The sequence below is a fragment of the Chelonia mydas genome, chromosome 4 (genome assembly GCF_015237465.2).
Source record: "Chelonia mydas isolate rCheMyd1 chromosome 4, rCheMyd1.pri.v2, whole genome shotgun sequence".
Taxonomy (NCBI): Eukaryota; Metazoa; Chordata; order Testudines; family Cheloniidae; genus Chelonia; species Chelonia mydas.
In genome coordinates, this window is record NC_057852.1 from 1813944 (window position 1) to 1839364 (window position 25421).

General features: G+C 54.8%; 1 protein-coding gene and 3 non-coding genes across 4 annotated transcripts; 2 read left to right on the plus strand and 2 right to left on the minus strand.

Annotated features, from left to right (window-relative positions):
* Positions 1-1613: 1613 nt before the first annotated feature.
* On the plus strand, positions 1614-12096 carry LOC119566011 (RT1 class I histocompatibility antigen, AA alpha chain; the record flags this gene model as incomplete). The annotated part of the gene is made up of 3 exons (XM_043545242.1): positions 1614-1809; positions 8331-8594; positions 11270-12096. Coding segments are annotated over 3 exons (543 nt in total), but the record flags the coding sequence as incomplete, so codon positions are not given.
* On the minus strand, positions 9946-10018 carry TRNAF-GAA. The gene has a single exon. It is a non-coding gene; the product is annotated as a tRNA-Phe (tRNA).
* A 6961-nt stretch (positions 12097-19057) lies between the features above and the next one.
* On the plus strand, positions 19058-19138 carry TRNAS-AGA. Its single transcript has one exon. It is a non-coding gene; the product is annotated as a tRNA-Ser (tRNA).
* A 1269-nt stretch (positions 19139-20407) lies between these two features.
* TRNAN-GUU lies at positions 20408-20481 on the minus strand. The gene has a single exon. It is a non-coding gene; the product is annotated as a tRNA-Asn (tRNA).
* Positions 20482-25421: the final 4940 nt, after the last annotated feature.

Sequence of the window (25421 nt, forward strand, 5' to 3'; positions counted from 1 at the left end):
CCTTGCAGCTGCTATTTTAATATCTAGCAACTGCCTGATTTTCCACATGTTCTTTCTTTCTTTCTTAATAAAATTTACCTTTTTTAAGAACATGCTTGGATTTCTGTGTCTTTAGAGGTCTGTGCACGTTTTTCAGTTAGTTGGTGGCAACAGCTGATTTCTTTTTCTTTTCCTTTTCTCAGATCTTCCCCGGGGGTGGGGGTGGGGTGAAAGTGGGACCTAGTGGGGTAGAGCAGGGGGCTGGAGCCAGGACTCCTGGGTTCTCTCCCTAGCTCTGGGAGGGAGGTGGGGTCTAGGGGGGCAGAGCAGGGGGCTGGAGCCCGGACTCCTGGGTTCTCTCCCTGGCTCTGGGAGGGAAATGGGACCTAGTGGGGTAGAGCAGGGGGCTGGAGCCTGGACTCCTGGGTTCTCTCCCTGGCTCTGGGAGGGAGGTGGGGTCTAGGGGGGGCAGAGCAGGGGGCTGGAGCCCGGACTCCTGGGTTCTCTCCCTGGCTCTGGGAGGGAGGCGGGGTCTGGGGGGGCAGAGCAGGGGGCTGGAGCCCGGACTCCTGGGTTCTCTCCCTGGCTCTGGGAGGGAGGTGGGGTCTAGGGGGGCAGAGCAGGGGGCTGGAGCCCGGACTCCTGGGTTCTCTCCCTGGCTCTGGGAGGGAGGCGGGGTCTAGGGGGCAGAGCAGGGGGCTGGAGCCCGGACTCCTGGGTTCTCTCCCTGGCTCTGGGAGGGAGGTGGGGTCTAGGGGGGCAGAGCAGGGGGCTGGAGCCCGGACTCCTGGGTTCTCTCCCTGGCTCTGGGAGGGAGGCGGGGTCTAGGGGGCAGAGCAGGGGGCTGGAGCCCGGACTCCTGGGTTCTCTCCCTGGCTCTGGGAGGGAGGTGGGGTCTAGGGGGCAGAGCAGGGGGCTGGAGCCCGGACTCCTGGGTTCTCTCCCTGGCTCTGGGAGGGAGGCGGGGTCTAGGGGGCAGAGCAGGGGGCTGGAGCCCGGACTCCTGGGTTCTCTCCCTGGCTCTGGGAGGGAGGCGGGGTCTGGGGGACAGAGCAGGGGGCTGGAGCCCGGACTCCTCTCCCCCTCCCCAGGCGGGGTGGCGGCGCTGTGGGGTGCCCGGGGTGATTGTGTCTCACTCCCCCGAGGGGAGAGCAGCGAAGAGCGCTTCGTTCACCGGCCCCGCGACGCGGTCCGAGCCCCTCGCCGGCCAGAGCCGCGGCCGAGCCCCGGGAGCGCGGCGAGAGCCCCGGCCCTGGGGCCCCGGACCGACCGGAGCCGGAGCTGCCGCGGCCCGTCCCCCGCGGGCTGCGGGGCCCCTGGAGGCTCGGCGGGGGGTCCCCGGCCGGGGTCGGGGGGGCAATGGGGGGGCGGGGGGCCGGCCCGAGCTGTGACCCCCCCTGTCCCGCCGGCCGCCCCCAGCCGGGGGGTGCGGCCCCCCCGAGCTCCAGCCCGAAGCAGGGGAACCTCCAGCCTCGGCACCCGTGGAACAGCGGCCTCGGCCGGGGAGCGAGTCGCAGCTCCGGGCCGGGCAGCCCCGAGGCCACGGTCCCCGCCGCGCCGAACCCGCCCGTCCTCTCCCGCTCGGACTGTCCCTTCCCCTCGCCTGCCGGGGTCTGCCCAGCGACCGGTGACGGCTCCGGGCCTCCGCGTCGCGATTGGCGGGATGCCCCCTCCCCAGCCAATCCCTGCAGGCCGGAGGCTCCCGCGGCAGGAGCTGGCTCCGCCCCCCGCGGCGGTCTCGGGTCCCGGGGCCGCGTCCGGCCGCGCTGCGGGGGGCCCGGGGATGGCGCTGGCGCTGCGCTTCGGGCTGCCGCTGCCGGGGCCGATCCCGTGAGTATCCGGGGGGGCAGCCGGGCCGGGGGGTGGTGCGGGGGAGTGGGGGGAGCTGGGTGGCGGGGGGGGGGGTGCGGGGAGCTGGGGGTCGGGGGGCAGCCGGGCCGGGCGGGTGCCGGGGGGGGGCAGCCGGGCCGGGGGGGTGCTGGGGGGTGCTGGGGGGTGCAGGGAGCTGGGTGCCGGGGGGGGGGCGGTTCTGGGCTCTGCGTTCAGAGGTGTCGGGAGACCCCCCCCCGCGCCCCCCCCCCCGGCACTGAGTGGCCGCTGACAGGGATCAGTGACGTTGCTATAGTGACCGGGGGGGGGGGTCCTGGCCCCCTTGTGCCCGGCGCTGCCGGGGGCTGCGGGGACAATGTGCCGGGGGGGCTGAGCGCCCCCGACCCGAGCGGTGACCGCGGCATCTCCCGCCGACCGCCCCCAGCCGGGGGGGCGGCCCCGCTCGGACCGGCACCCTTGGGTGCTGCACCCGCCGACAGGCCCCTCGCGGCCCCGTGCGGCTCCCGGCTGCGGGGCGTCCCTGGGGCCAGGCGCTGCCCAGGCTGGGTCCCTGCCGCGTCTCCGGGCCGGGGGGTCTCACACCCGCGTCCTGTGGGCAGAGCCGGGCTGAGGGTCAGCGGAGGGAGTAAATTGACCCCCAGACAGACCCGGGTTCAGTGACGGGAAAAGGCTTCTTGGGTCTCTCGGACCTTTAATGGCTCCCAGCCGGTTCCTCACGCCGGGTTTCACCCCGGGGCCCGGGACTCCCGAGTGCGGCTCGTCCTTGGCTCCGTCCAGCTGGGCTCCGCCAGCACCAGTCTGGTCGCGCCCACAGTCCCCAGTGGGTCCTGTCTGTCCTGGAAGCAGGTCGTTCGAGGCGTCGTCCCAGGGAGGAGACGTCAACCCCGCTCGCTCTCTGGCCGCGTGTTGGCGCCGCAGGGCGGGGAGAGTTTGGAGCCCCTGGATCTGTGCGTTAGTCAGGTCTTCGTTTGGGCGCGAGCTCCCGCTGCAGAGCACAGAACAGCTGCTGCATTTGTGCGGTTGGGATCTCCTGACCCTGCCGGATAAAGAGCTTCCGGATCCCTGCACGGTGGGGTGCGGAGAGGGGAAGGCACATCCTGCTTTTCCCGGCGTGGACTTGAATCTTCCTTGTTCCCCATGAGGCAGCAGCTCAGACCCTGGGGAGCTCAGCAGCCCGTATTGAGCTGGGTGAGGCAGCGGGGTGGGTTTGGGGTTTGTTTAAAGTGGTTTAACGCTCATTGGTGCCCTTGTGTACCACCTCCTCAGTAACAGGCTTGGTTTGACCTAAACAGGGTCAGGCCCCAGAGCAGCCTGGCCCTACGGGGTCATCGAATATCAGGGTTGGAAGGGACCTCAGGAGGTATCTAGTCCAACCCCCTGCTCAAAGCAGGACCAATCCCCAACTAAATCATCCCAGCCAGGGCTTTGTCAAGCTGACCTTAAAAACCTTGAAGGAAGGAGATTCTACCACCTCCCTAGGTAACCCATTCCAGTGCTTCACCACCCTCCTAGTGAAATAGTGTTTCCTAATATCCAACCTAGACCTCCCCCACTGCAACTTGAGACCATTGCTCCTTGTTCTGTCATCTGCCACCATTGAGACCAGCTGAGCTCCATCTTCTTTGGAACCCCCAATCTGGTAGTTGAAGGCTGCTCTCAAATCCCCCCTCACTCTTCTCTTCTGCAGACTAAATAACCCCGGCTCCCTCAGCCTCTCCTCATCCGTCATGTGCCCCAGCCCCCTAGTCATTTTTTTGCCCTCCACTGGACTCTCTCCAATTTGTCCACATTCTTTCTGTATTGGGGGGACCAAAACTGGATGCAGTACTCCAGATGTGGCCTCACCAGTGCCAAATAGAGGGGAATAATCTGTTCCCTCGATCTGCTGGCAGTGCTCCTACTAATGCAGCCCAATATGCCGTTAGCCTTCTTGGCAACAAGGGCACACTGCTGATTCATCTCCAGCTTCTCGTCCACTATAGTCCCCAGGCCCTTTTTTGCAGAACTGCTGCTTAGCCAGTTGGTCCCCAGCCTGTAGCGGTGCATGGGATTCTTCTCTCCTAAGTGCAGGACTCTGCACTTGACCTTGTTGAACCTCATCAGATTTCTTTTGGCCCAATCCTCCTGTTTGTCTTGGTCACTCTGGAGTCTACCCTCCAGTATATCTACCTCTCCGCCTAGCTTAGTGTCATCCATGAACTTTCTGAGGGTGCAATCCATCCCATCATCCAGATCATTAATAAAGATGTTGAACAAAACCAGCCCCAGGACCGACCCCTGGGGTACTCTGCTTGATACCGGCTGCCAACTAGACATGGAGCCATTGATCCCTACCCGTTGAGCCCGATGATCTAGCCAGCTTTCTGTCCACCTTATAGTCCATTCATCCAGCCCATACTTCTTTAACTTCCTGGCAAGAATACTGTGGGAGATCGTATCAAAAGCTTTGCTAAACTCAAGATATATCATATGCACCACTTTCCCGATATCCAGAGAGCCAGTTATCTCATCATAGAAGGCAATCAGGTTGGTCAGGCATGACTTTCCCTTGGTGAATCCATGTAGACTGGTCCCTGATCAGCTTCCTCTTCTCTAACTGCTTCAAAATGGATTCCCTTGAGGATCTGCTCCATGAGTTTTCCAGGGACTGAGGTGAGGCTGACCGGTCTGTACAGTAGTTCCCCGTATTCTCCTTCTCCCCTTTTTTAAAGATGGTCACTATATTTGCCTTTTTCCAGTCGTCCGGCACCTCCCCCGATGGCCACGAGTTTTCAGAGATAATGGCCAATGACTCTGCAATCACATCAGCCAACTCGCTGAGCGCCCTCGGATGCATTAGATCCAGCTCCGTGGATTTGTGAATGTCAGCTTTTCTAAATAGTCCTTAACCAAGTGGCCCTTAAACTTTTTTACTGGTCACCCGTTTCACATCGCAAGCCTCTGAGTGCAACCCCCCCCTTATAAATTAAAAACACTTTTTTATATATTTAACACCATTATAAATGCTGGAGCAAAGCGGGGTTTGGGGTGGAGATTGACAGCTTGCGACCCCCCTGTAATAACCTTGCAACCCCCTGAGGAGTCATGAACCCCAGTTTGAGAACCGCTGCCTTAACCTGTTCTTTCACCACTGAGGGCTGCTCACCTCCTCCCCACACTGTGCTGCCCAGTGCAGCAGTCTGGGAGCTGACCTTGTCTGTGAAGACCAAGGCAGAAAAAGCATTGTGAGTACTTCAGCTTTTTCCCCATCATCTGTCACTAGGTTGCCTTCCCCATTCAGTAAGGGTCCCACACTTTCCCTGACCACCTTCTTGTTGCTAATATACCTGTAGAAACCTGTCTTGTTACCCTTCACATCCCTTGCTAGCTGCAACTCCAATTGTGCTTTGGCCGTCCTGATTACATCCCTTCATGCTCAAGAAGTATTGTTATACTCCTCCCTAGTCATCTGTCCACATTTCTACTTCTTGTAAGCTTCCTTTTTGAGTTTAAGCTCACTGAAGATTTCACTGTTAAGCCAAGCTGGTCACCTGCCATATTTGTTATTCTTTCTGCGCATCGGGATGGTTTGTTCTTGTGCCGTCAATAAGTCTTCTTCAAAATAGAGCCAGCTCTCCTGGACTCCTTTCCTCCTCATATTAGCCTCTCAGGGGATCATGCCCATCAGTCAAAGTCTGCTTTTCTCAAGTCCAGGGTGCATATTCTGCTGCTCTACTTTCTTCCTTTTGTCAGCATCCTGAACTCGACCATCTCATGGTCACTGCTGCCCAGGTTGCCATCCACTTCTACTTCCTCTACCCATTCTTCCTTGTTGGTGAGCAGGTCAAGAGGAGCACAGCCCCTAGTTGATTCCTCCAGCACTTGCACCAGGAAGTTGTCCTCAACACTCTCCAAAAACTTCCTGGATTGTCTGTGCACTGCTGTATTGCTCTCCCAGCAGATGTCAGGGTGATTGGAGTCCCCCATTAGAACCAGGGCCTGTGATCTGGAAACTTGTCAGATGTCCGAAGAAAGCCTCGTCTAACTCATCCTCCTGATCTGGTGGTCTATAGCAGATGCCCAGCACGACCTCACCCTTGTTGCTCTCACCTCTAAACTTAACGTAAAGACTAGAGAATGGAAAGTTACAGCCAAGACCATCTGGGTCTGTCCAGAACTTTCTCTTTTGTCCCAGTCCAGAAGCTTCTACTCCCTCCAACAGCCCACACTTAGCGCCCAGAGGCCCCTCCTTTGTCTTTTGTTCTTGTTTTTGCCAAACACTGTCACCTGGCCTCCTCCTCAGCTCTTTGTTTTCCAGCTGGTCACAGCTGGCTGGCTTCCTGCAGAGGATGGGTCCTCCATGGTCATTAGTTGCTAGGTGCTAAATGTCCGGGCAGTTGTCTTCTGGGACTCCCCATCAGCATGGGGCCCAGACCCCAGATACTGAGGCATCAGTCACAGCTGGATCTCTGCAGAGCAATTAATCTTTTCCCCCACCTTGTTAACTGAGGCACACACAATATTCCTTATAACACATGGGGAGAAGTGGGTGATGCTGAGAGAGACCCGGTGATGGTCGGAGAAGGGGAATCAGCACTGGAGAGCTCAGAGAGCAGGGCTTGGTGAACACAAGTCCAGTGCATGGCCCTTTTGAAGGGTGGGGGAGAGCTGACCCAGGGCTGCTGTATGAATGCAGAGGGGAGGGTGAGGAGATGGGGAGCAGAGGGTCGGATAGGCCATTGCCTTGGAAGCTGAAGTTACCAAGGATGAGTGTGGGAGGCTGGAAGGGAGAGCCAGTTGTGGGGATCAGAGAGGGTGTGTGTAACTCCCTTGAGCAGTGTCTGACGTCAGTGGGACGCTCACCGGAGTGAAGGGATCAGGGGTTCAGTGTCTGCAGCACCAGGCTCTTTGTCTGGGAGCTGTCGCCCTTCCCCACCCCCTGCTTTGGCCCTGATCCTGCCTGTGGATGTATGGGGTGAACCCGACTGTAGGGACGGGTGATCAGCCTGTGAGCTCCTTGGGGCAGGGCCCATGCACTGACTGACACAACAGGGGGCCTGGTCTCTACAGGAGACCTATGTGCAGCCACAGCGTGAATAAGTTAAGTCCGAAGCAGACTGTGAAGCGTTACAAAGGGATCTCACAAAACTGGGTGACTGAGCAACAAAATGGCCGGTGAAATTCAGTGTGGATAAATGCAAAGTAATGCACATTGGAAAACATAATCCCAATATCAAATGATGGGGTCTAAATTAGTTGTTACCACTCAAGAAAGAGATCTTGGAGTCATTGTGGATAGTTCTCTGAAAACATCCACTCAATGTGCAGTGGCAGTCAAAAAGGTGAGCAGAATGTTGGGAATCGTTCGGAAAGGGATAGATAATAAGAAAATATCTGATTCCCTTCATATAAATCCATGGGATGCCCACATCGTGGATACAGTGTGCAGATATGGTCACCCCATCAGAAAAAGGCGACAAACGTGATATGAGGTATAGAACAGCTTCCATAGGAGGAGAGATAAATAAGACTGGAACTTTTCAGCTTGGAAAAGAGACGACTAAGGGGGCTCTGACTGAGGTCTATAAATTTATGACTGGTGAGGAAAAAGTGAATAAGGAAGTGCTATTTACCCCCTTCACATAGCAGAAAAAATAGGGATCACCAGATGAAATTACTAGGCCGCAGGTTGAAAACAAACAAAAGGAAGTATTTCTTCACACAACGCACAGTCAACCTGTGGAACTCCTTGCCAGAGGATGTTGTGAAGGCCAAGACTATAACAGAGTTCAAAAAAGAACTAGATAAATTCATGGAGGATAGGTCCATCAATGGCTATTAGGCAGGATGGGCAGGGATGGTGTCCCTAGCCTCTGTTTGCCAGAAATTGGGAGTGGGTGACAGGTGGTGGATCACTTGATGGTCACCTGTTCTGTTCATTCCCTGTGGGGCACCGGGCATAGGCCAATGTCGGAAGACAGGAGACTGGATTAGATGGACCTTTGGTCTGACCCAGTATGGCCATTTTTATGCTCTTAATAAATTATGGTAAATTGTGTGCACAGCTGGGGCCCTGGCTCCCACCTGCAGCTTGGACACATTCCCCCTGCCACCCCCCCCCCCCCCCCCGTACCCCCAGCTTCTGCATCTCCTTCAGCCCCGGCCCTTCTCCTGCCCCACCCTCCCCCATAACATCCCCCTCCTGCTCCTCACATCCCCCTCCAGCTCTGCCCTTCCTCCTGGGCCCCCTTTCCTTCTTCACACTCCCCTTCTGCCCCCGTACCCCCAATACACTCTCCCTGTCTGCTCCCCTGCTCCAGGCCCTCTCCCATCTCCTCCTCATGCCCCCCCTCCATCTTTGCCCCATTCTCCTACCCCAACCCTTCTTTCTCCCCAGTCAGGCCGTTGTGTGGGCCATTCCGCAGGTCTCCCCCCCACAGGAGCACTCCTGAGGGCCAGTGTCGCCTCTCGTGTATGGCCAGGGGCTCCCTGGCAGGGTTGGGGTAAGTCTGACCTCCCTTCCCCCAATCTCCCCCCCTCAGGCCTGCACTCCAGGCGCGTATTGAGCACGGTGGTGTCCGAGCCTGGCCCAGGGCTGCCCTGGTTCAGCCGTGTCGGCTGTGTGGACGATCAAGTCATCTATGTCTACGCCAGCGGGATGCAGAGAGTGGAGCCTCGCACAGCGTGGATGGCGCAAAACGAGGGCCCAGAGTTGTGGGACCTTCGGCTCTTTTGGTCACGGCGCTGGGAGGCCTGGGTCAGCGCGAGTCTGAACACCCTGCGTGAGCTCTACAGCCAGACCCAGGGTGAGTGCGGGACACGGCCCGACCTAGGGCCACGGGGACACAGGGACGGAGCGGGGGATGGTGGTGTCAGTGTGAGCAGGGGGAGGGGACGGAGGGGCCCGCAGGGGCATTTGCTCACAGGAGTCAGTGTGAATGTGCGGGCCAGAGGGACACATGGGGGTAGGGGCTGCAGGATGGAGGGTCCATGCAAAAGACATTTTTGACACCCTCCAAAATGGGACTCTCATACTGTTTGCTCCCCAAACACCCCAGATTTCTGCTACCAGTCCCACTTGCAGCTGCCTCTGCTGCCGTTCAGGGGACCCCTCCCCGCCCCCCGTGTGTGGTCATTTCCCAGGCAGAGCAGCAGAGGTGTAAAGGTCAGAAGGTGCAAAGGTCAGAAGTCGGGTCTCCTGGCCACCCAGGCCAGAGAATCACAGCTGGAGATTCCTGCATGGAGGGTTTGTTCCTCCCGACCACAACAGACCCTAGAACTAGAACAGGGCTCTGAGACGTCTTGTGTCAATTCCCAGACACCAAGTGATGGGGAATCCCAATATCGACAGCCCCGAGTGTTCAGACATCACGCGTCATGCCCCAAAAATCCTGAGTTAGTCTTAAATGTCGTGAGTATTTTGGGGATAATATTGGAGGTTATTTTTATTTGCCCTCTGGTTTGAGCCTTTAGGGGACAATTTCCGGGATTTTCTCTGCTGCTAGAATGGCTAGAAGTTACTGCTTTAGGAAAAGAGAGCTGAGACTCTCCCCTAATCCCATGAGTGCAGGAACTGGGGATTTAATAAAACCATCCGCTATCATGAGACGCACGGTAAGGTCACAAGAGCAGACAGTGCTTCATTCACCCCAGCCCCAGGGAGAAGCTGCTCACCAGTGAGCCTCCTTCATTATTCGCTTTGTCTTATTTCTCAGGTGAGTTTATCGAAGGTCGGATTCCTCTTCACTCCGCAGAGTGAGGGTCTGACATCGACTTGGGCTGGGGAGTTAGTGAGAGAATCAGCCCCTGTAACGTGGCGGAGCTGAGCTGGGGCCGGGGGTGGGGCGGGGAGCTGCCGGTGACTTTTATGAAAAATACCTGTGATTAAATCGTCATCTTACTCATTGTCAGTGAAATAAATTGAAACACTTCCACCTGCAAGTGGATTTAGCCCAGGACCCTCAGAGTCAGCAGCTGTTACACCCCCCACTGAGCTCTCTGTCAGGGGTCCCAGTGCTGGAAGCCTCCTGTTCACATCCTAAGATAGCGTTTTTGCACCGGGAGCCTGATATTTTGGACTGGACACTGTAGCAGGTAAAGGTGCTGCTGTGCTCCAGAAAACAAGCCACCTCTGCACCAAAGAGGGAGAAAAGGACCTGCCAAAGCCCGGGATTGAACCAGGGACCTTTAGATCTTCAGTCTAACGCTCTCCCAGCTGAGCTCCTTCGGCAGCTGCATGACGCTCCTTTGGCCTGCTGCTGCTCTGTCCGGGATGTTTTGTCAGCCATGGCACACAGAAAGGACGTCGTTGTGAGCGGCCCATGAAGGCAAGGTGCACTTTTGCCTGCCTTGCTCAGCTTGACTTGCTTCCTCACCCCGTTCCTGCCTTAGTTCCCGGGTTGACCTGGTGGCAGAAGTGGACTGGGGGCCAGCGGCGCAGGGAGGAAGTTGAGCTGGACCCTGAGCTAGACTAGACCCTGGTGGCGAGAGTCTGGCCACCACTTGCCACCCCACCCTGTTGTCCTGGCTTCCCCTGTCTCCTGTCGGGGCTTCCCCCCGTAAACCACCCCCCCGCAACCAACCCTGGGCTCCCTTGGGCACCTGATGGCTGGTCACCCCAGTCGGTGCTGAGCACCCCTCTTCTTCCCCCTGGTGCTCCAGCCCCAGAGCACCCACAGAGTTGGGGCCTCTGGCCAGATTAGGATCAGCTGCCTCGGGGTGAATCTGGAGTCACCCCCTGAGTGTGGGGCCAGCCTGAGTCCCGCGGAGCTGCCAAACGGGAGCTACCTGAGCCAACGCCGCCCGGCTGGACCCCGAACCTCCGACTGCCCCGCCCTCCCACCCCAATCCCTCCCACCCCAAAACCCCTCCTGGAGCCTGTGCCCCACAACCCCCCTGCCCCCAAACCCCTCCCCGTCCTCAGTGCCCCGCCCCCGACCTCCTCCCTCCTCCCCCATTCTCAGCACCCCGCCCCCGACCTCCTCCTCCCCCTGTCCTCAGCACCCCGCCCCCGACCTCCTCCTCCCCCTGTCCTCAGCACCCTGCCCCCGACCTCCTCCTTCCCCCTGTCCTCAGCGCCCCTCCCCCGACCGCCTCCTCCCCCCGCACTCAGCACCCATCCCCCAACCTCCTCCTACCCCCGCCCTCAGCACCCATCCCCCAACCTCCTCCTACCCCCGCCACACTCAGCACCCCTCCCCCAACTTCCTCCTCCTCTCCCCACCATCCTCAGCACCCTGCCCCCGACCTCCTGCTCCCCCGAACTTTAAAGACTAGGTAGGGAGAGATGTAATTGAATAGAGCTTTGAAATGCAAGTCTGCATTGTTAGAGGTAGAAGAGTAGATGTTTGCTCAGGTCTTGTGATGTAAGCAAACAAGTCTTGTCTAGGGCCAGAGCTTTGATTCAAAGATCAAAAAAGGAATATTAACCTTTAGGAAGACTCTTGAGTGACATAGTATTATTGTCTATGTCTCTTTGAAGGTTGTGATCACCTGCATCTGAACTGTTTAATGGATAAATTATCCTGTGCTAATTGCCATGATCTTTGGAAGAAGGAAAGTTAAGCTAATTCTTTTCTCAGACAGGAAATGTATAAAAACCTTGGGACATGATCCTTCTTCATCTCAGATCTGCTTTGGGTTTCAAGAGGGGGAAACCCTGAACCATAAGGATTGAGATCCCCAGTCATTGACTGGAGTCACCCTGAATATGGACATCGGACTGTAACCTGTGGACTATTTCTAAAAGGACTTTTGGCGACTACAAGCTCATCTCTGCTGTGTGTCTGAACCTCAAGAATTGAACTCAAGTCTGTCTGTATATTGATCTTTTAACCAATTCTCTCTCTTTTCTTTTTTAATAAATTTTAGTTAGTTAATAAGAATTGACTGTAAGCGTGTATTGGGGGAAAGATCTGAGTTCTCATTTGACCTGGGTCTGGGGCTTGGTCCTTTGGGGTCAGGAGAACCTTTTCTTTTGTGTGATGAAATAAGATTTTCAGAATTGATCATCATATGCTTGACATGTGTGTCTGGATGGAGGCCTGAGGCTGGGCACCTTAAGGGAACTGCATTATTTGGATGTCTGAGTAACAAGGGAGGTGCTATAGCAGCTGTTTTGGGCTGGCTGGGTAAATCTAACTATTGGAATATCCACCAGTGTTTGGGGTTTGTCTGCCCTGGTCTGTTTGCAGTTCACCCTTATTGAGTGACCTCAGCTGGCTCTCACGGGCAGCACCATCACAGCTGGGTGTGGGTGTTAATCTTTTCCTGTCTGGTGTGTGCTGGGCTCACAAAGACTTTTTGCTCCCTCGGGGTGGGGCCTGGTGTCCTGGTTTGGGAGCCCTGTGGATGTGATGGGGTGTCTGGAATGGGGCGTGTGTGATCCCACAGTGCCCCTTCCCTTCTGCCTGCGGAGCTGAGGACAGATAGGTCTGAGGAGCAGAGCAGGAGCTCTGGGACGGAGAAGAGCGATATGAAGATGGCGTCTAAGATGAGGCCAGGTGACTTCTGTGGAGGGAGACATGCTGGACAACGCCAAGGATTTGGGAGACACCCAGGTGTGAGCCCAGGGCGCAGGGAGAGCTGGGGGAGGGTGTCTGTGTTATACTAATAAAATAACCAACAGGATCTTGTAAAAGGGACAAGGCAAAATGCCACATTTATTGTAAATATAATAAAAATATAGAAAACACTCACAGCTATGTCACTACTTATTCCTTACTTATCTACAGATACATTCATACATTGAGTCATACAAGTTCTGCATAGAGGTTATAGTGACCAGCCTAGACGTTGCCCGTGACAGAGCACTGGCCAGGTGGCCTGGACACGAGAATGGAGCCAAGTCCGTGTCAGATGCGCATCCGATGCTCCTGGAGGGTGGTGGCAGAACCGGAGACTGAAAGTTCTCAGTTCTCAGAGTCCATTTTTATAGGAATTTAGTCCTATGCCAGCCGCGCCAGTTAAGGGCTTTCTGCGGTTGTTGTTACAAAAAGTGCCAATCTCCATTACAAAGTATCAGTTTACAGAGTAGAGTCAATTGAGCAAAACCAATTGAGCAAGTCAAGTCAACTGAGCGGTTTGCGCTCATAAGCGTTGTCATAAATATAAAGGGAAGGGTAAACACCTTTAAAATCCCTCCTGGCCAGAGGAAAAACCCTTTCACCTGTAAAGGGTTAAGAAGCTAGGATAACCTCACTGGCACCTGACCAAAATGACCAATGAGGAGACAAGATACTTTCAAAAGCTGGCGGGAGGGAGAAACAAAGGGTCTGGGTCTGCCTGTGTGATGCTTTTGCCGGGGACAGAACAGGAATGGAGTCTTCGAACTTAGTAAGTAATCTAGCTAGATATGCGTTAGATTCTGATTCCTTTAAATGGGTGAGAAAATAAGCTGTGCTGAATGGAATGGATATTCCTGTTTTTGTGTCTTTTTGTAATTTAAGGTTTTGCCTAGAGGGATTCTCTATGTTTTGAATCTAATTACCCTGTAAGGTATTTACCATCCTGATTTTACAGAGGTGATTCTTTTTACTTTTTCTTCTATTAAAATTCTTCTTTTAAGAAACTGAATGCTTTTTCATTGTTCTTAAGATCCAAGGATTTAGGTCTGTGGTCACCTATGCAAATTGGTGAGGATTTTTATCAAACCTTCCCCAGAAAAAAGGGTGTAAGATTTGGGAGGATTTTGGGGGGAAAGATGTTTCCAAACGAACTCTTTCCCAATAACTGGTGTTAGACGTTTGGTGGTGGCAGCAAAAGTCCAAGGGCAAAAGGTAAAATAGTTTGTACCTTGGGGAAGTTTTAACCTAAGCAGGTAAAAGTAAGCTTAGGAGGTTCTCATGCAGGTCCCCACATCTGTACTCTAGCATTCAGAGTGGGGAAGGAACCTTGACAAGCGTCAATCTCAATTACAAGCAAGCAAAAGTGTCAACTCAGAGAGAGTATCCAGTCTGTGTTTGCAAAAAGAACAGGAGGACTTGTGGCACCTTAGAGACTAACCAATTTATTTGAGCATAAGCTTTCGTGAGCTACAGCTCACTGCATTGGATGAAGTGAGCTGTAGCTCAAGAAAGCATATGCTCAAATAAATTGGTTAGTCTCTAAGGTGCCACAGGTCCTCCTTTTCTTTTTTCAGAGAGAGTAGTGTCAATTGAGCGCTTTGTGTTGTAAGGTGTCCCTGTCAATTACAAAGCATCGCTTAGAGTTAATTAATGGCTTACAAGGTAGTTAGAGTCAATTGACAGTTTGCAAGCTTTAACACAGACACTGTCAGCAGCTATGGAGAGCTGCAAATCAATATTGCAGAATTACAATTATTTCAAATTACAAATATTAAAAATATGCCTATATAAAATATGCCTACAGCATGGCCCTGGCACTCCTTTCTTCAGGCGCCATGTGGGAAAGAGGAAAAATGTGGCAGCAAGTACAAACTTGTGGGCATCAGGTGAAGCAGCGAGAATCCCAACCACCAGGTCAAACCACAGGACTGCAGGCATCAGTAGCCAGTTCTAGAGCCCCAACCCATTGCAGCCATCCCACCCAAAGACCTGGCTCCAGAGGGCTGGAGTCACCAGTAGGAGGTAAACAACTCACTCTTGCACAGCCAGAGACAGGGAAGGTGAGGAGTTTGAGCTCCAGGGATTTACCACAAGGTCCCACTGCGATTTGAACTCAGCTTGCAGGATTCAGAGTCCTGAGTGCTGACCATTACACCATGGGACCAGCTTCTGCTGCCTTCTCTGGCCATCAGTGAGCCTCACAGGGCTGGATTGTGTAAGGGGACTGTTGGCCCTTTACTAAAACTTTGTGGGGTTTTTTGGTTGGCTAGTTCCCAGTCCCAATAGAAGGTGGAAGGGTCAATGGGAAATCAGGACCCTGAGAGTGACAGTGCCCTGGGGCAATGGTCACCAAGTGGTAGGGAACAAGTGAGAATTGGTTGATGGAGAAAAATTCCTGGTGAAAATTGGCAAAGCTCTGGATGTTTTGAAAAGTTACAGTGAATTTACACATGAAGATACAAACAGAGAGACAAACACACAGAGAGAAAGGGAAAATCACACAGTGCACAGGTCCACACAGACATAAACAAAAACCACACACACATACACACACACACACACACACACACAAAGCCATACACACATAAGGGAAAGCCACTCAAAACATACAAAGAACAAATCCACACCAAAAAACACAGAAAAAGCACACAACAAGAAAACACAAAATCCACATACGAAAAGAATACTAAGCAAAAAACAATATGCATGCAAAAATCATACACACACGCACACAAAACTGGACAAGGTATTCACAAAAATCACCCAGGACCCACATGCACATCAACACGACAGACACAAAACATACCAACATACAGAAGTCAGGCAGGGTTTGAGTCTCACAGCCAGGAGGGTGTGCACACAGGTGATTTGGGGAGCAAAGATTGAAGGGGAGTCAGGGGATGAAGAATCACAGGATGGGCAGTGCTCTGGGCTCTGCTTGACCCCTCCTGACACAGGCGGCTGGTGGAGAGCGGAGCCTTGTAGATGTGTGAATCTGCCCTGCACTCGGTAAAGGAAGGGACCTCGGTGTCTGCTGGGCTGGAATTGTATTTTCCGCAGGGCAAAATGACTGGCAGAAGCCATCTGCTTACAGAAAACCAGTACTCTAGCTGGGGTTTCAACTCACAACTGCAGCATTGCTCTATAAGTCCTGTGCACTAAGCCATTGGACCACTGGAGCCCACATTTAGGGACTTGTCTCTTTAGTTCATAGATGGATGGGTTGGCGGGGGTTGCATTACTAAAACAAATCCATAGGAAAGGCTGCAGGACAGCAGCAACAGAGGTGGGGAGCCTCCTTCCGTGTGATCGAGCTGGTTCCCACCTTCCGCTGCTGAGGGGAAGGTTGGTGCTTTGAGCCCACCCGGTGCTGGAACTTCCCCTGGGTGAGGTTAACGAGACTCTGAAGAAGCGAAGGGAAGACTTTTCTATTCCGGCCGATCTTCATCTGTCTCCTGTGGCCCTTCAGGCTCTCTGCTCCCCTGTTGGGGCGATGCAGAGGCAAGTCCTGACCTGGGTGAGTCACGGAGAGGCTGAGTCCCATGGTGTGTGTGTGGGAGAGGGGTAGGGCAGGGTTGGGGTGGGCTCCAGGGGAAAAGGTTGGATGTGACAGTGTGTGGGGGAGGGGGAAGGGTGTGTTTCTTAGGATATAAATGAGGGCAAACACAGGGGTAGTGACAGTGAAGCCCCGGATCTGAGTGTTATGACCCTGTGCGGTGCTGCCATTCACCTTCCCCTCCGGTGGTCTCAGCTGTCATTGAATCCAGCATTTTTTCACCTGTCATCGTCCCAGAGGTGTCACACATGCCCCAAATACAGAGTGTCCCTCTTGGAGACGCGAGGACTGGAGTGGTTTTCAGCTGCTGGACAGCTCTGCTGGGTTTTCTACATTGGCAAGGGGAACTGCTGAGTGTTTACATTCATTTCAATCATCCCCATTCAGCGGACTCCTGAACACACTGGAGATGGGTCTGGAAATCGATTTTCATTTGAAAAAGTTTTTAAAGGGAAGTGCTTGGATTTGAACTAGGAACCCATTGCCCTGCCGGCAAATATTCAACCAGTGAGCTACACTCTCAATAAAGACTGCCCTGTATAGCCCAGAGCAGGAACGGCTTTGAACCTGGGGGTTAATAAACTTTATCTCTACACAAACCCCACGGCTTACAAGATCCCCACACCTGCCCTGTGTCACCAGAGCACAACAACAACTTTCCTTGGAGCACACACTGCTCCCCAGCTCTGTGCCCTTCCCTCTCCCCAGCATTGCTCCAATCCCTTAAAGCAGGGTCTCAAACTCACTTTACCTTAGGGCCAGTGCCAATCCTCAAATTCTCCCAGTGGGCCAATAATGTCAATTATGCCACCCAGAACCCGGTCCCCAAAACTCCACCCCCCAAAAATCTCTACCCCCCCACCTGCCTAAGGCTCTGGGAGGGAGTTTGGGTGGGAGAAGAGGTCTGGGCTAGGCGACTGGGGTGCAGGCTCTGGAGGGGACTTTGGGTGCAGAAGGGGTGAGAGGTTGGGCTCTGGGAGGCAGTTTGGGTGGGAGAGGGGGGTCTGGGGTGCAGGCTCTGGGATGCAGTTTGGGTCCTGGGTGCAGGCTCCGGACTGGGGCAGGGGATGGGGGTGCAGGAGGAGGGGGTAGGAGTGCAGGCTCTGGGAGGGTGTTTGGGGTCAGGAGGGGGTGTGTGGGAAGGGGGTGCAGGCTCTGGGAGGGAGTTTGGAGGCTCGGGGGGTGTGCAGAGGAAGGGGGTGCAGGCTCTGGGACGGAGTTTGGAGGCTCGGGGGGTGTGCAGAGGAAGGGGGTGCAGGCTCTGGGAGGGAGTTTGGAGGCTGGGGAATGTGATGCAGGCTCTGGGAGAGAGTTGGGGAAGCGAGGGGGGTATGTGGGGTGGGGATGCAGACTCTGGGAGGGGGTTGGAGGTGCGGTGCTTACCTGGGGCTCCAAGGTCGGGGGGGAGACTCCGCACCCTGTTGGCCGTAGGCACCACGCCCACAGTGCCCTATTGGCCACAGGGGCACTCAGGAAGGGGCAGCACGTGCAGGCACAGCCCCCCCGCCCCGCCCTGGGGCCACAGAGAGGGGCCGGCAGCCACTGGAGCGAGCAGGAAGACGCCGCTCAGCTCCGCTGCGCTGCTGGGGCCCCTGGAGTCGGGGGGCGGGGGGAGCGTCTGGGGGCAGCAGGTGGGGCCAAGGGAGAGACCTGGCGCCAAAACTGCTAAAGCCCTGCAGGCCACATTCGGGAGGTTCGCGGGCGGCAAATGTCCCGGAGGATGGGAGTTTGAGACCCCTGATATAATTGCTTCAGCCTTGTAGTTTCCCAAGTCCAAAAGTAAACATCTCTTCAAATCCAAGGGAGTGGAGATCAGTCAATGTTCAGAGTCGTCCCATGTGAAAGCCCCAAATTGTGGTTCATACTGGCCCCATCGTGTGGCCATCACCTTTCCCTCCTCTCCTTTAAAAGTTTTGGTATTTTGCATAGAAACTTTCTTCCCTCAGAAGAGACCTGGGAACCAGGGCTGCCAGCCAGACAAACACCTTTAAGAGGAGGTGTCCCTCTCCCGGTCAAAAAATGATCTCCCGCCTTCAGTTCAGTGACAGCCTGACTTGTTCCTTATCCCGCCAGAGCCGGAGGATTGAAAGCAGCAACATCAAACCCCTGTGTAGCTCACAGGAAAGAACACAAACACTCCCTGGTATCTGAAGAGACGTTTAGTTTTACCCTTGGTCAACCGCAAGGCTAAAGGGAAAGGCGGTGGCCCCAGATATAAAGAGTGAAACAAACCACATCATAGCTATGCCCACAGTGACTGCAAAATCTTTTTATATACTTCTTATTACCTCAGTGTATTGATTTCTCTGGAGTCTAGACATTGACTGTACCTTGACCAAGAAATTTGGATCTTGATAAAAAGAATCGACTACCCCTGGTTAAGGCCATGGACTTGACACCCACTGGGGTGATCTACACAGGTACCAGTACTAACAGCAATGGCCCCCTTTTAGCCATAATTTTTAATCAGGGCAATAAATTGAAACAAACCCCTGTTAAATCATTTCTCAGCCTGAGCCCTTCACCCACAGTCCGTAGGGCATTGGGCCACCATGTGGATGTTTCATTTCCCTCCTCAATTTCACACAGAGACACAATTTCCTTTGCACAGATCCATGAACAGCAAAACCTCCCTGTGTCTCTTGTCTGAGCCAGGGCACTCAATTCCAGTGAACCCTTCTCTCCTGCAATGGCAATGGTCAGACAGAGGGACGTGGCCACCTGCATCCCTGTCGGGGAGACATTGGCTCGGCTCTTTCTTTATGCTGCTGTTGTTAGTCCATGCAAAATCAAGGATGGAATGCAAGGCTGAGTTCACGCACCAACCCCCTTAAAAGTGTCCATGCCCCAGAGAAAACCCGACCCCTGCTATTGGAATGATGTGCTGGAGATTTGACTAGGAAAGGGACTGTCTGCTTGTCAACGTGGGGAATGAACACTGATCTACAGCAATGTCGTTAACACAAACACACTCTCATCGTGCTCCAGCCGGAAGGGAAATGGGCAGGAATTCTCGCTGTTCAGCCATGGACACACTTACACTAATGAGCAGCCGTGAGTGTGCCGGGGAAGTTGGTCTGAGCAAACAATTTGAAGTGACAATTCTGTGAGAACTGAATCATAGTGTAGTGGAGCAGCTGTACATCCAGTGTTGTGGCTGAGTGGTTAAGGCGATGGACTAGAAATCCATCGGGGTCGCCCTGCGCAGGTTCAAATCCTGCCAACTACGGAAGCACTGGGCTGTTATTATTACTGTAGTCTTAGTGCCTGAGCATCCATAGTGTGAACTGGAGCCAGATCTGGTCTCTTTGGCTGTCTACACTTAAAACTCTGCTGTGACACTTCTCTAGCACCTTGGCTAGACAGTCACTACAGAGGCTGGAGGGGTTTTCCCATCCCTGTAATAGCTACAGGGACAGAACAATTCTTCCTTTTATTTAGCACTGTCTAACCAGGGCTTAGATCAGCTTAACTGTATTGGTTTTGGGGTGTGGATTTTTCACACCCTGAGACACGTAGCTCTGCCAGTTAAGTGACCAGCGTACACCAGCCCTTAGATCCCTCTGAGTATCGCAGTGCATTCACTGACCTGTGAGAGGAAAACATCAGCTCACAAACACAGAGTCTGAATTCCCCACAGTTAATCTCTCTTCAAGAAAGTCACAAAATTCAATTCATTCCTGCTAGGACAGAGAAAAAATAAGTGACACTAAATTTTTGGCTTGATTTAATAAAGTTAAGGGTTTAATTACTACAGTAAAAATATGTACTGATTCCTCTAAATAACACCATTACTTGAAATAGAAACACAGACAAATCTTGTCAGTGAAGACTAATTTAACAAATGATCTTCCCATTATTAATTTCCACTGTGCCCCCACTGCAGGTCTGGGCCCCTCCAGTGTAACTGCTCTGCATTTGCCTTCCAGAGAACTGGCCTGGCTCACCTCTCAGCAGCAAAGGAGTCAATTCCACGTCCCCTCCCCGGAAAAATCAGCCTGGAGCTAAGGGCAGCACTGGCGGGGGAGGGGAGGTTCCCTTTAGTTCCCAGCGAGGCATGAGGGAACCGAGCGCGTCTCTCGAAGAACGTTTGGAGCTGACCTGGGGAAAGCGCCAGGCTGCGGCCGGGACTCAGGCTGGGGCAGCATGGCCGCGCTTCCCTGGTGAGCCATGAGACACGCCAAGGGCTGTGTGCAGCCAACAGGGAAGTGGGAGGGAGGCGTCTTCGAGCTGGCGCGTCTCGTCCGTTTCTCCCTTGCTGCTTGGCAGAAGCGGGAAGGGAGCGAAAGGTGCCTGGCGGAAGGTTTTGCACTTGGCCTTGAGGATTAAGCCCGAGCACGGCTGCTGGGAGATGGGTTTCTGACGTGCCTGCAGCGCACTCTGCGGGCCACCAGCTGAACCCCCTGAGGCCAAGAGAGTCGGGTCTGAGGTGGCAAAAAGGGGCCTTTGAGGCTCCCGGCACAGCTTGAGGAGCAAGGAAACAGCCCGAGGGTACCAGCGTCCCTGGGTGGGCTCGAACCACCAGCCTCTCGGTTAACAGCCGAACGCGCTGACCCCTTGCGCCACAGAGACACCTAGAGACCTGTCTGCTGTCCCCCAGGCTGTGCAGCCGCAGACCTGCTGCCCACGGTAGAGCTCGCAAGGCGCTAGTCCGGACAGGACCGGATTCACCGTGGCTCCACCGTGCCAGGCCCAAGCTCAGACGGGCCCATAACACTCGCTTCCTCCCCTCTCCAGCGCTGCCCAAGTGGAGCCTCGGAGCAGCAGGGATCCAGCCTGGGAGCTGAGAGCCCACGGGGCCCTGGGAGCTGTAGTTCCTTGGCCAGCTCCCTGCCTAGAGAGCCAGCCCTGGAGCGGGGAAGGAACTACATTTCCCAGCATTCCCTTGGCCACTGTCCACAGGAGAGGGAGCGGGAGGGAGTGGGGAAGCTGAGACCCCATGCGCTGCAGCTTGCTGTGAATGGGGAGCTGGCTGCTCGAAGGGGTGGCGCTGTGAATGGGGAACAAGTGTGCCCAAGGAGTAGAAGGCTTTGGTCCGGATATCACCCTCAAAGACTTCCCCAGGCTGGATGAGGGATGCTGGTGTGACCTCGCCTGGCAGCCCCCAAAGGAGCAACTGGGTGGGCTGAATGGACAGTGCCCCTCTCTGTCTGAAGCCTAGCAAGGGGGGGTCTGTGGATCCCACAAGAAGTGAAAATGAAAAGTAAGGGAGGGGAGGCTCTACTCGAGGACCTGGGCAGCTGTAGAAACAGTACCAGGCCTGTAGGAGGATTTCCATTCTGAGCCAGGGAAGCAGAAATTGGCTTTTCCTTTCTAGATTTATCCAATATTCAGAAAGGGAATCGAGCACCTGCCTTCCACATTTGAACATTCTCAAAACTCAGGAGTGCTCAAGCTCAATTTGGGTTGCTTGTTACTTCATTTCTCCCCAATCAAATATGCTGATCCACTGAAACGTGCTGTGCAAAAAGTAGAATAAAATTGAGCAACAAATCCTGGCATCTCCCCAGTGCTAACTCGGACTGGAATTGCTATTTTCAACAGCCATGGTCATTTCTTTTAGTGTTGATTGTTGAAAGGGAAGACAGTAATATTGCACTGGCAAATTCCCCACAGAAACAAAGAGTGGAACAAAAGAATATCAAAAGCACCTCACCTTTTCCTCATTTATGTAGGACAGTCTTACCATATGGATCCAGATATCCTCCAATCACACAAGCTGAAAATTGTTCCACTTTACCGCAGTTCTGTAACCGTGCACGGACCAGTCCTGTCTGTGTTCTGTGCACATCCAAAATTCCTCCTGAATTCAGAAGGGCCTTGCTTTTGTGACCACACTACCAGATATTTTCAGCCCTTGTAAGTGAAGCAGGTTTACATTTCCTAATTGGGCAGGAGGCCTCTCAGAAAAAGTTAGGTGTTGTAGGAGGTGTTGCTTATTCACTGGGGAATGTGAGACCTTCCTGTTACCATAGTAAACCAGTGCAGCACAGAATGTGCTTTGCTCCCAGAGTCGAGAATGGGGTCCTTTGATTCTGTACGCAGCCCATTAAAGATAATGAAAAGACTCCCACTCACTTCAACGAGCTTTGGACAGAACTGGTTATACACAGGGTAACTCCACTGTCTTCCCAGGGTCCTGGGCCCACAGCGGAGGGGGGCCATGTGAGCTTGTTGCAGAGCTGCTGATCAGGGATGGGAACTTCCTGGTACCCCAGCCTCCTAAATCATCCAGGCTGCACTTTCTGCACGATTACGTGCTAGCTGAGGGGTGCATGGAAATTGGTGGCCTCTGCTGCAGGTGATGGGCATCTTAGCTACTTAAAGCCATGGCCTAGAGGAGGGAAGCCCTTAACTGCAGAGTCTGCAGCTGCCTAGGGCCAGTGCTGAGGATTTAGAGGCCCTAGTGCCTCCGTAGTTAGGTTCAAGCATGCTCAGCCTTGGAATTGCCACCTCTCCCTTGACTAGTAGCTGCGGCTATCTCAGGCTGGCCTCTGGCAATTGGCCCCATGGCTATAGTCAGAGAAGCTGCAGGTGGCTCTGTGACTACTGGGGGCCATTAAGCTAGGAGCGGATAAAGAAACTGGAATTAACCTCAAGGAAGAGAGGTCACCCATAGGAAAGGAATGTCAAGGGGAGCAGGGAAAGAGGAAGCAGGTCAGGCTTGCAGTGGGAGAATAGTCCCAGCTGGCTGGGGAGCATGTCCAAAGTAGAAAGGAAACAAGCATGGGCAGAGGTGGTGGGGACCAGGCAGTAGACTAGCCTGTAGATGGGAGCAGAGGGAGAAAGGCTGGTGTCTTCAGATTCCCAAGGGCTAAGTCTTCACTTTGGGGAAATGGTGTTTGCAAGGGGCTTGCTCCAATGGCAGGATGGGCGCTGGGGAGGGGATTTGTCAGAACTGACCAGGTATCTGCTGGCTTTGGGTCTCTGAGCTGAGAGTGGGACCACACACAGTGACTGGTGACATGGGGTGGCACTGGAGACGTGGCTATAGAAGGTCTGAATGAGGAAGGAGATAAATCTGTGGGGAGCTTCCCTGATCTCTCTGAAAGTTCTGCTCAGTGTGGACACTGGTAAACCCACATGGGTAGAGCTGAATGAGAAGAACTGGGGGCTGAGGGAGCTGTGTATGGCAATGCAGATAGTCATGTAGAGGTGTGTGATCAAAATGAAAAATGTCTCTGAGATTCAGTACCGGGGACACTAGGGCACCAATGGCCCTGCCACCCCAGGCCCATGCTCGGAGCCCACAATGACGACATAGGGGCCCACAAATATGTTTGGCACCAGGGCCCACAAAAGGTTAATCTGCCCCTAAATCCAGATGCTGGGGGCTGTGGGTGAAGACCCAGCAGAGTGGCGCAGCGGCAGCCTGCTGGGCCCATAACCCAGAGGTCGGTGGATCGAAACCATCCTCTGCTAGGGATGCACTTGTTTCTTTTTGCTCTGGGTCTTCATGCGAGGTAGTAACCAGCAGAGCGCCAAGAGCCTAGGCCATGAGGCCAGAGGTGGCTGAGGCGGGGGCCTGCCAGGGAGCTCCCCAGCACCTCTGGCTGCCTGGGCTGAAGGCAAGAGGCCTGCATGTGGTGAGGGCTCCTGTCCCGGCCTGAGGCAGCCATGCTTCCTCGTCCTCTTCTCCCACCCGCACCGGCAGGCGGCTGCTGCAGGGGAACACAGGGGAGGCTCTCGGGATGCTGGGCAGCTCTGGGCAGCTCTTTGTGGCTGTCTAGGGAAAGAGCTGAGGCTTCAGACTCGACCTGCCATTGACTCGTGGGGCTCTGCACTCCGTCAGCCGGGGCAGGCCAGGCTGCGGCCGGGACTCAGGTTGGGGCAGCATGGCCACGCTTCCCTGACGAGGCATGAGGCAGGCCAAGAGCTTTGCTCAGCCAACAGGGAAGTGGGAGGGAGGCGTCTTCTAGCTGGCGCATCTCTTCCATTTCTCCCTTGCTGCTTGGGTGGGAAGGGAGTGAAATGTTCCCGGCTGAAGGTTTTGCACTTGGCCTTGAGGATTAAGCCTGAGCCCCTGGCATGGCTGCTGGGAGATGGGATTCTGGGTCGCATCCAGCGCACTCTGAGGGCCACCAGCTGAAACCACTGAGGCCAAGAGGGATGGTTTTGAGGTGGCAAAAAAGGGCCTTTGAGGCTCCCAGCAGGTCTTGAGGAGCAAGGAAGTAGCCCAGGCTTATTGTCCTCCCGGGGTTGGCTCGACCCACCATCCTTTCGGTTAACAGCCGAACGCGCTGACCCCTTGCACCACAGAGACACCTAGAGACTGACGTGCTGTTACCAAAGCTGCTGCCTAGCAGCCTGCACGTGTGGGGCAGAGTATCGGGGAGTGAGGGAGTGAGGGCTGCAGGCTCTGGGAGGGAGCTCGGTGAAGGAGGGGGCTCCGGGCTGGGGCAGAGTGTTGGTGTTGGGGACACTGGGCATGGCCACTAGGTAACTCGAGGGGATGGAAGAGCACGAGTGTCGATGAAGCCCCCTCGCACTAGGCCCAAGTGTCCTTGGCCCCCCCGCCTGGAGGCACTCGCAGCAGTTATGCTGAGGATCTGCAACAATATGTTGCAGAGTCAGACTGCCTGAGACTAAACAAGGCCAAACAGGGCAGATATGGAAGAACAATGCTGAAGAAAGCAGCTTTATGTATGGTTTAACAGATGGTACAGAGAACAAGGGAACTAGCTGGTAACTGGATTGGCTGGCTATATGAATACTTAGGGCAGCTTGCTATTGGATAAGTATGCTGAAGAAAGGATGGATAAAAGCCTGTGTAACTTCCTGCTCTGGGTGCAGGATTGGAGATTCTATTCTCCCTGGACCTTCTTTGAAGCTTCAAATAAACTTTTCTGCTTCTCCACCCCGTTGTGATTATTGGGTGACGCACACTGGGCAACGAACCCCTGCTGTTGCTTGCCTCTGGCACTGGGTGCCGGCAACATTGGGGTGTAGGAGGGGCTGTGGGGTGTAGGCTCAGGGGGGGAATTTGGGTGCAGGAGGGGTTCTGGGCTGGGGCTGAGTGTTGGGGTGCGGGGTCTGGAGGGAGCGCCGGGCTGGGGGTTGGGGTGCAGGCTCCTGCTGGGAGCCGCTTACCACAGGTGGCTCCCAGTCAGCAGCTGGCTGCTGGCATCTCTCTGCGTGCGGCCCCTGGGAGGGAGGGGGGCAGCGGGTCTCCATGTGCTGCCCGAACCTGCAACGCTGCCCCTACAGCTCCCATTGGCCAGTTCCAAGCCAATGGGAGCTGCGGGGACAGTTCTGGGGGTGGGGGCAGCGCGTGGAGCTGCATCACCCTCCCCTTTCCCCACAGGCCCCAGAGATGTGCCAGCAGCCAGCCTGGTCTGGGAGGGGCCCGGGGCCAGGGCAGGCAGGCAGCCTCTGAGCCCCGCTGCGCTGCTGGACTTTTAGTGGCTCAGAGATCGGGATCGACTGGCCGAGGCTGCAGGATCGACGGGTGGTGACCACTGTTATAAGGAGTAAACTGAAATGGCCGCGCGATGGTGCCAGGGGCTAAGAAA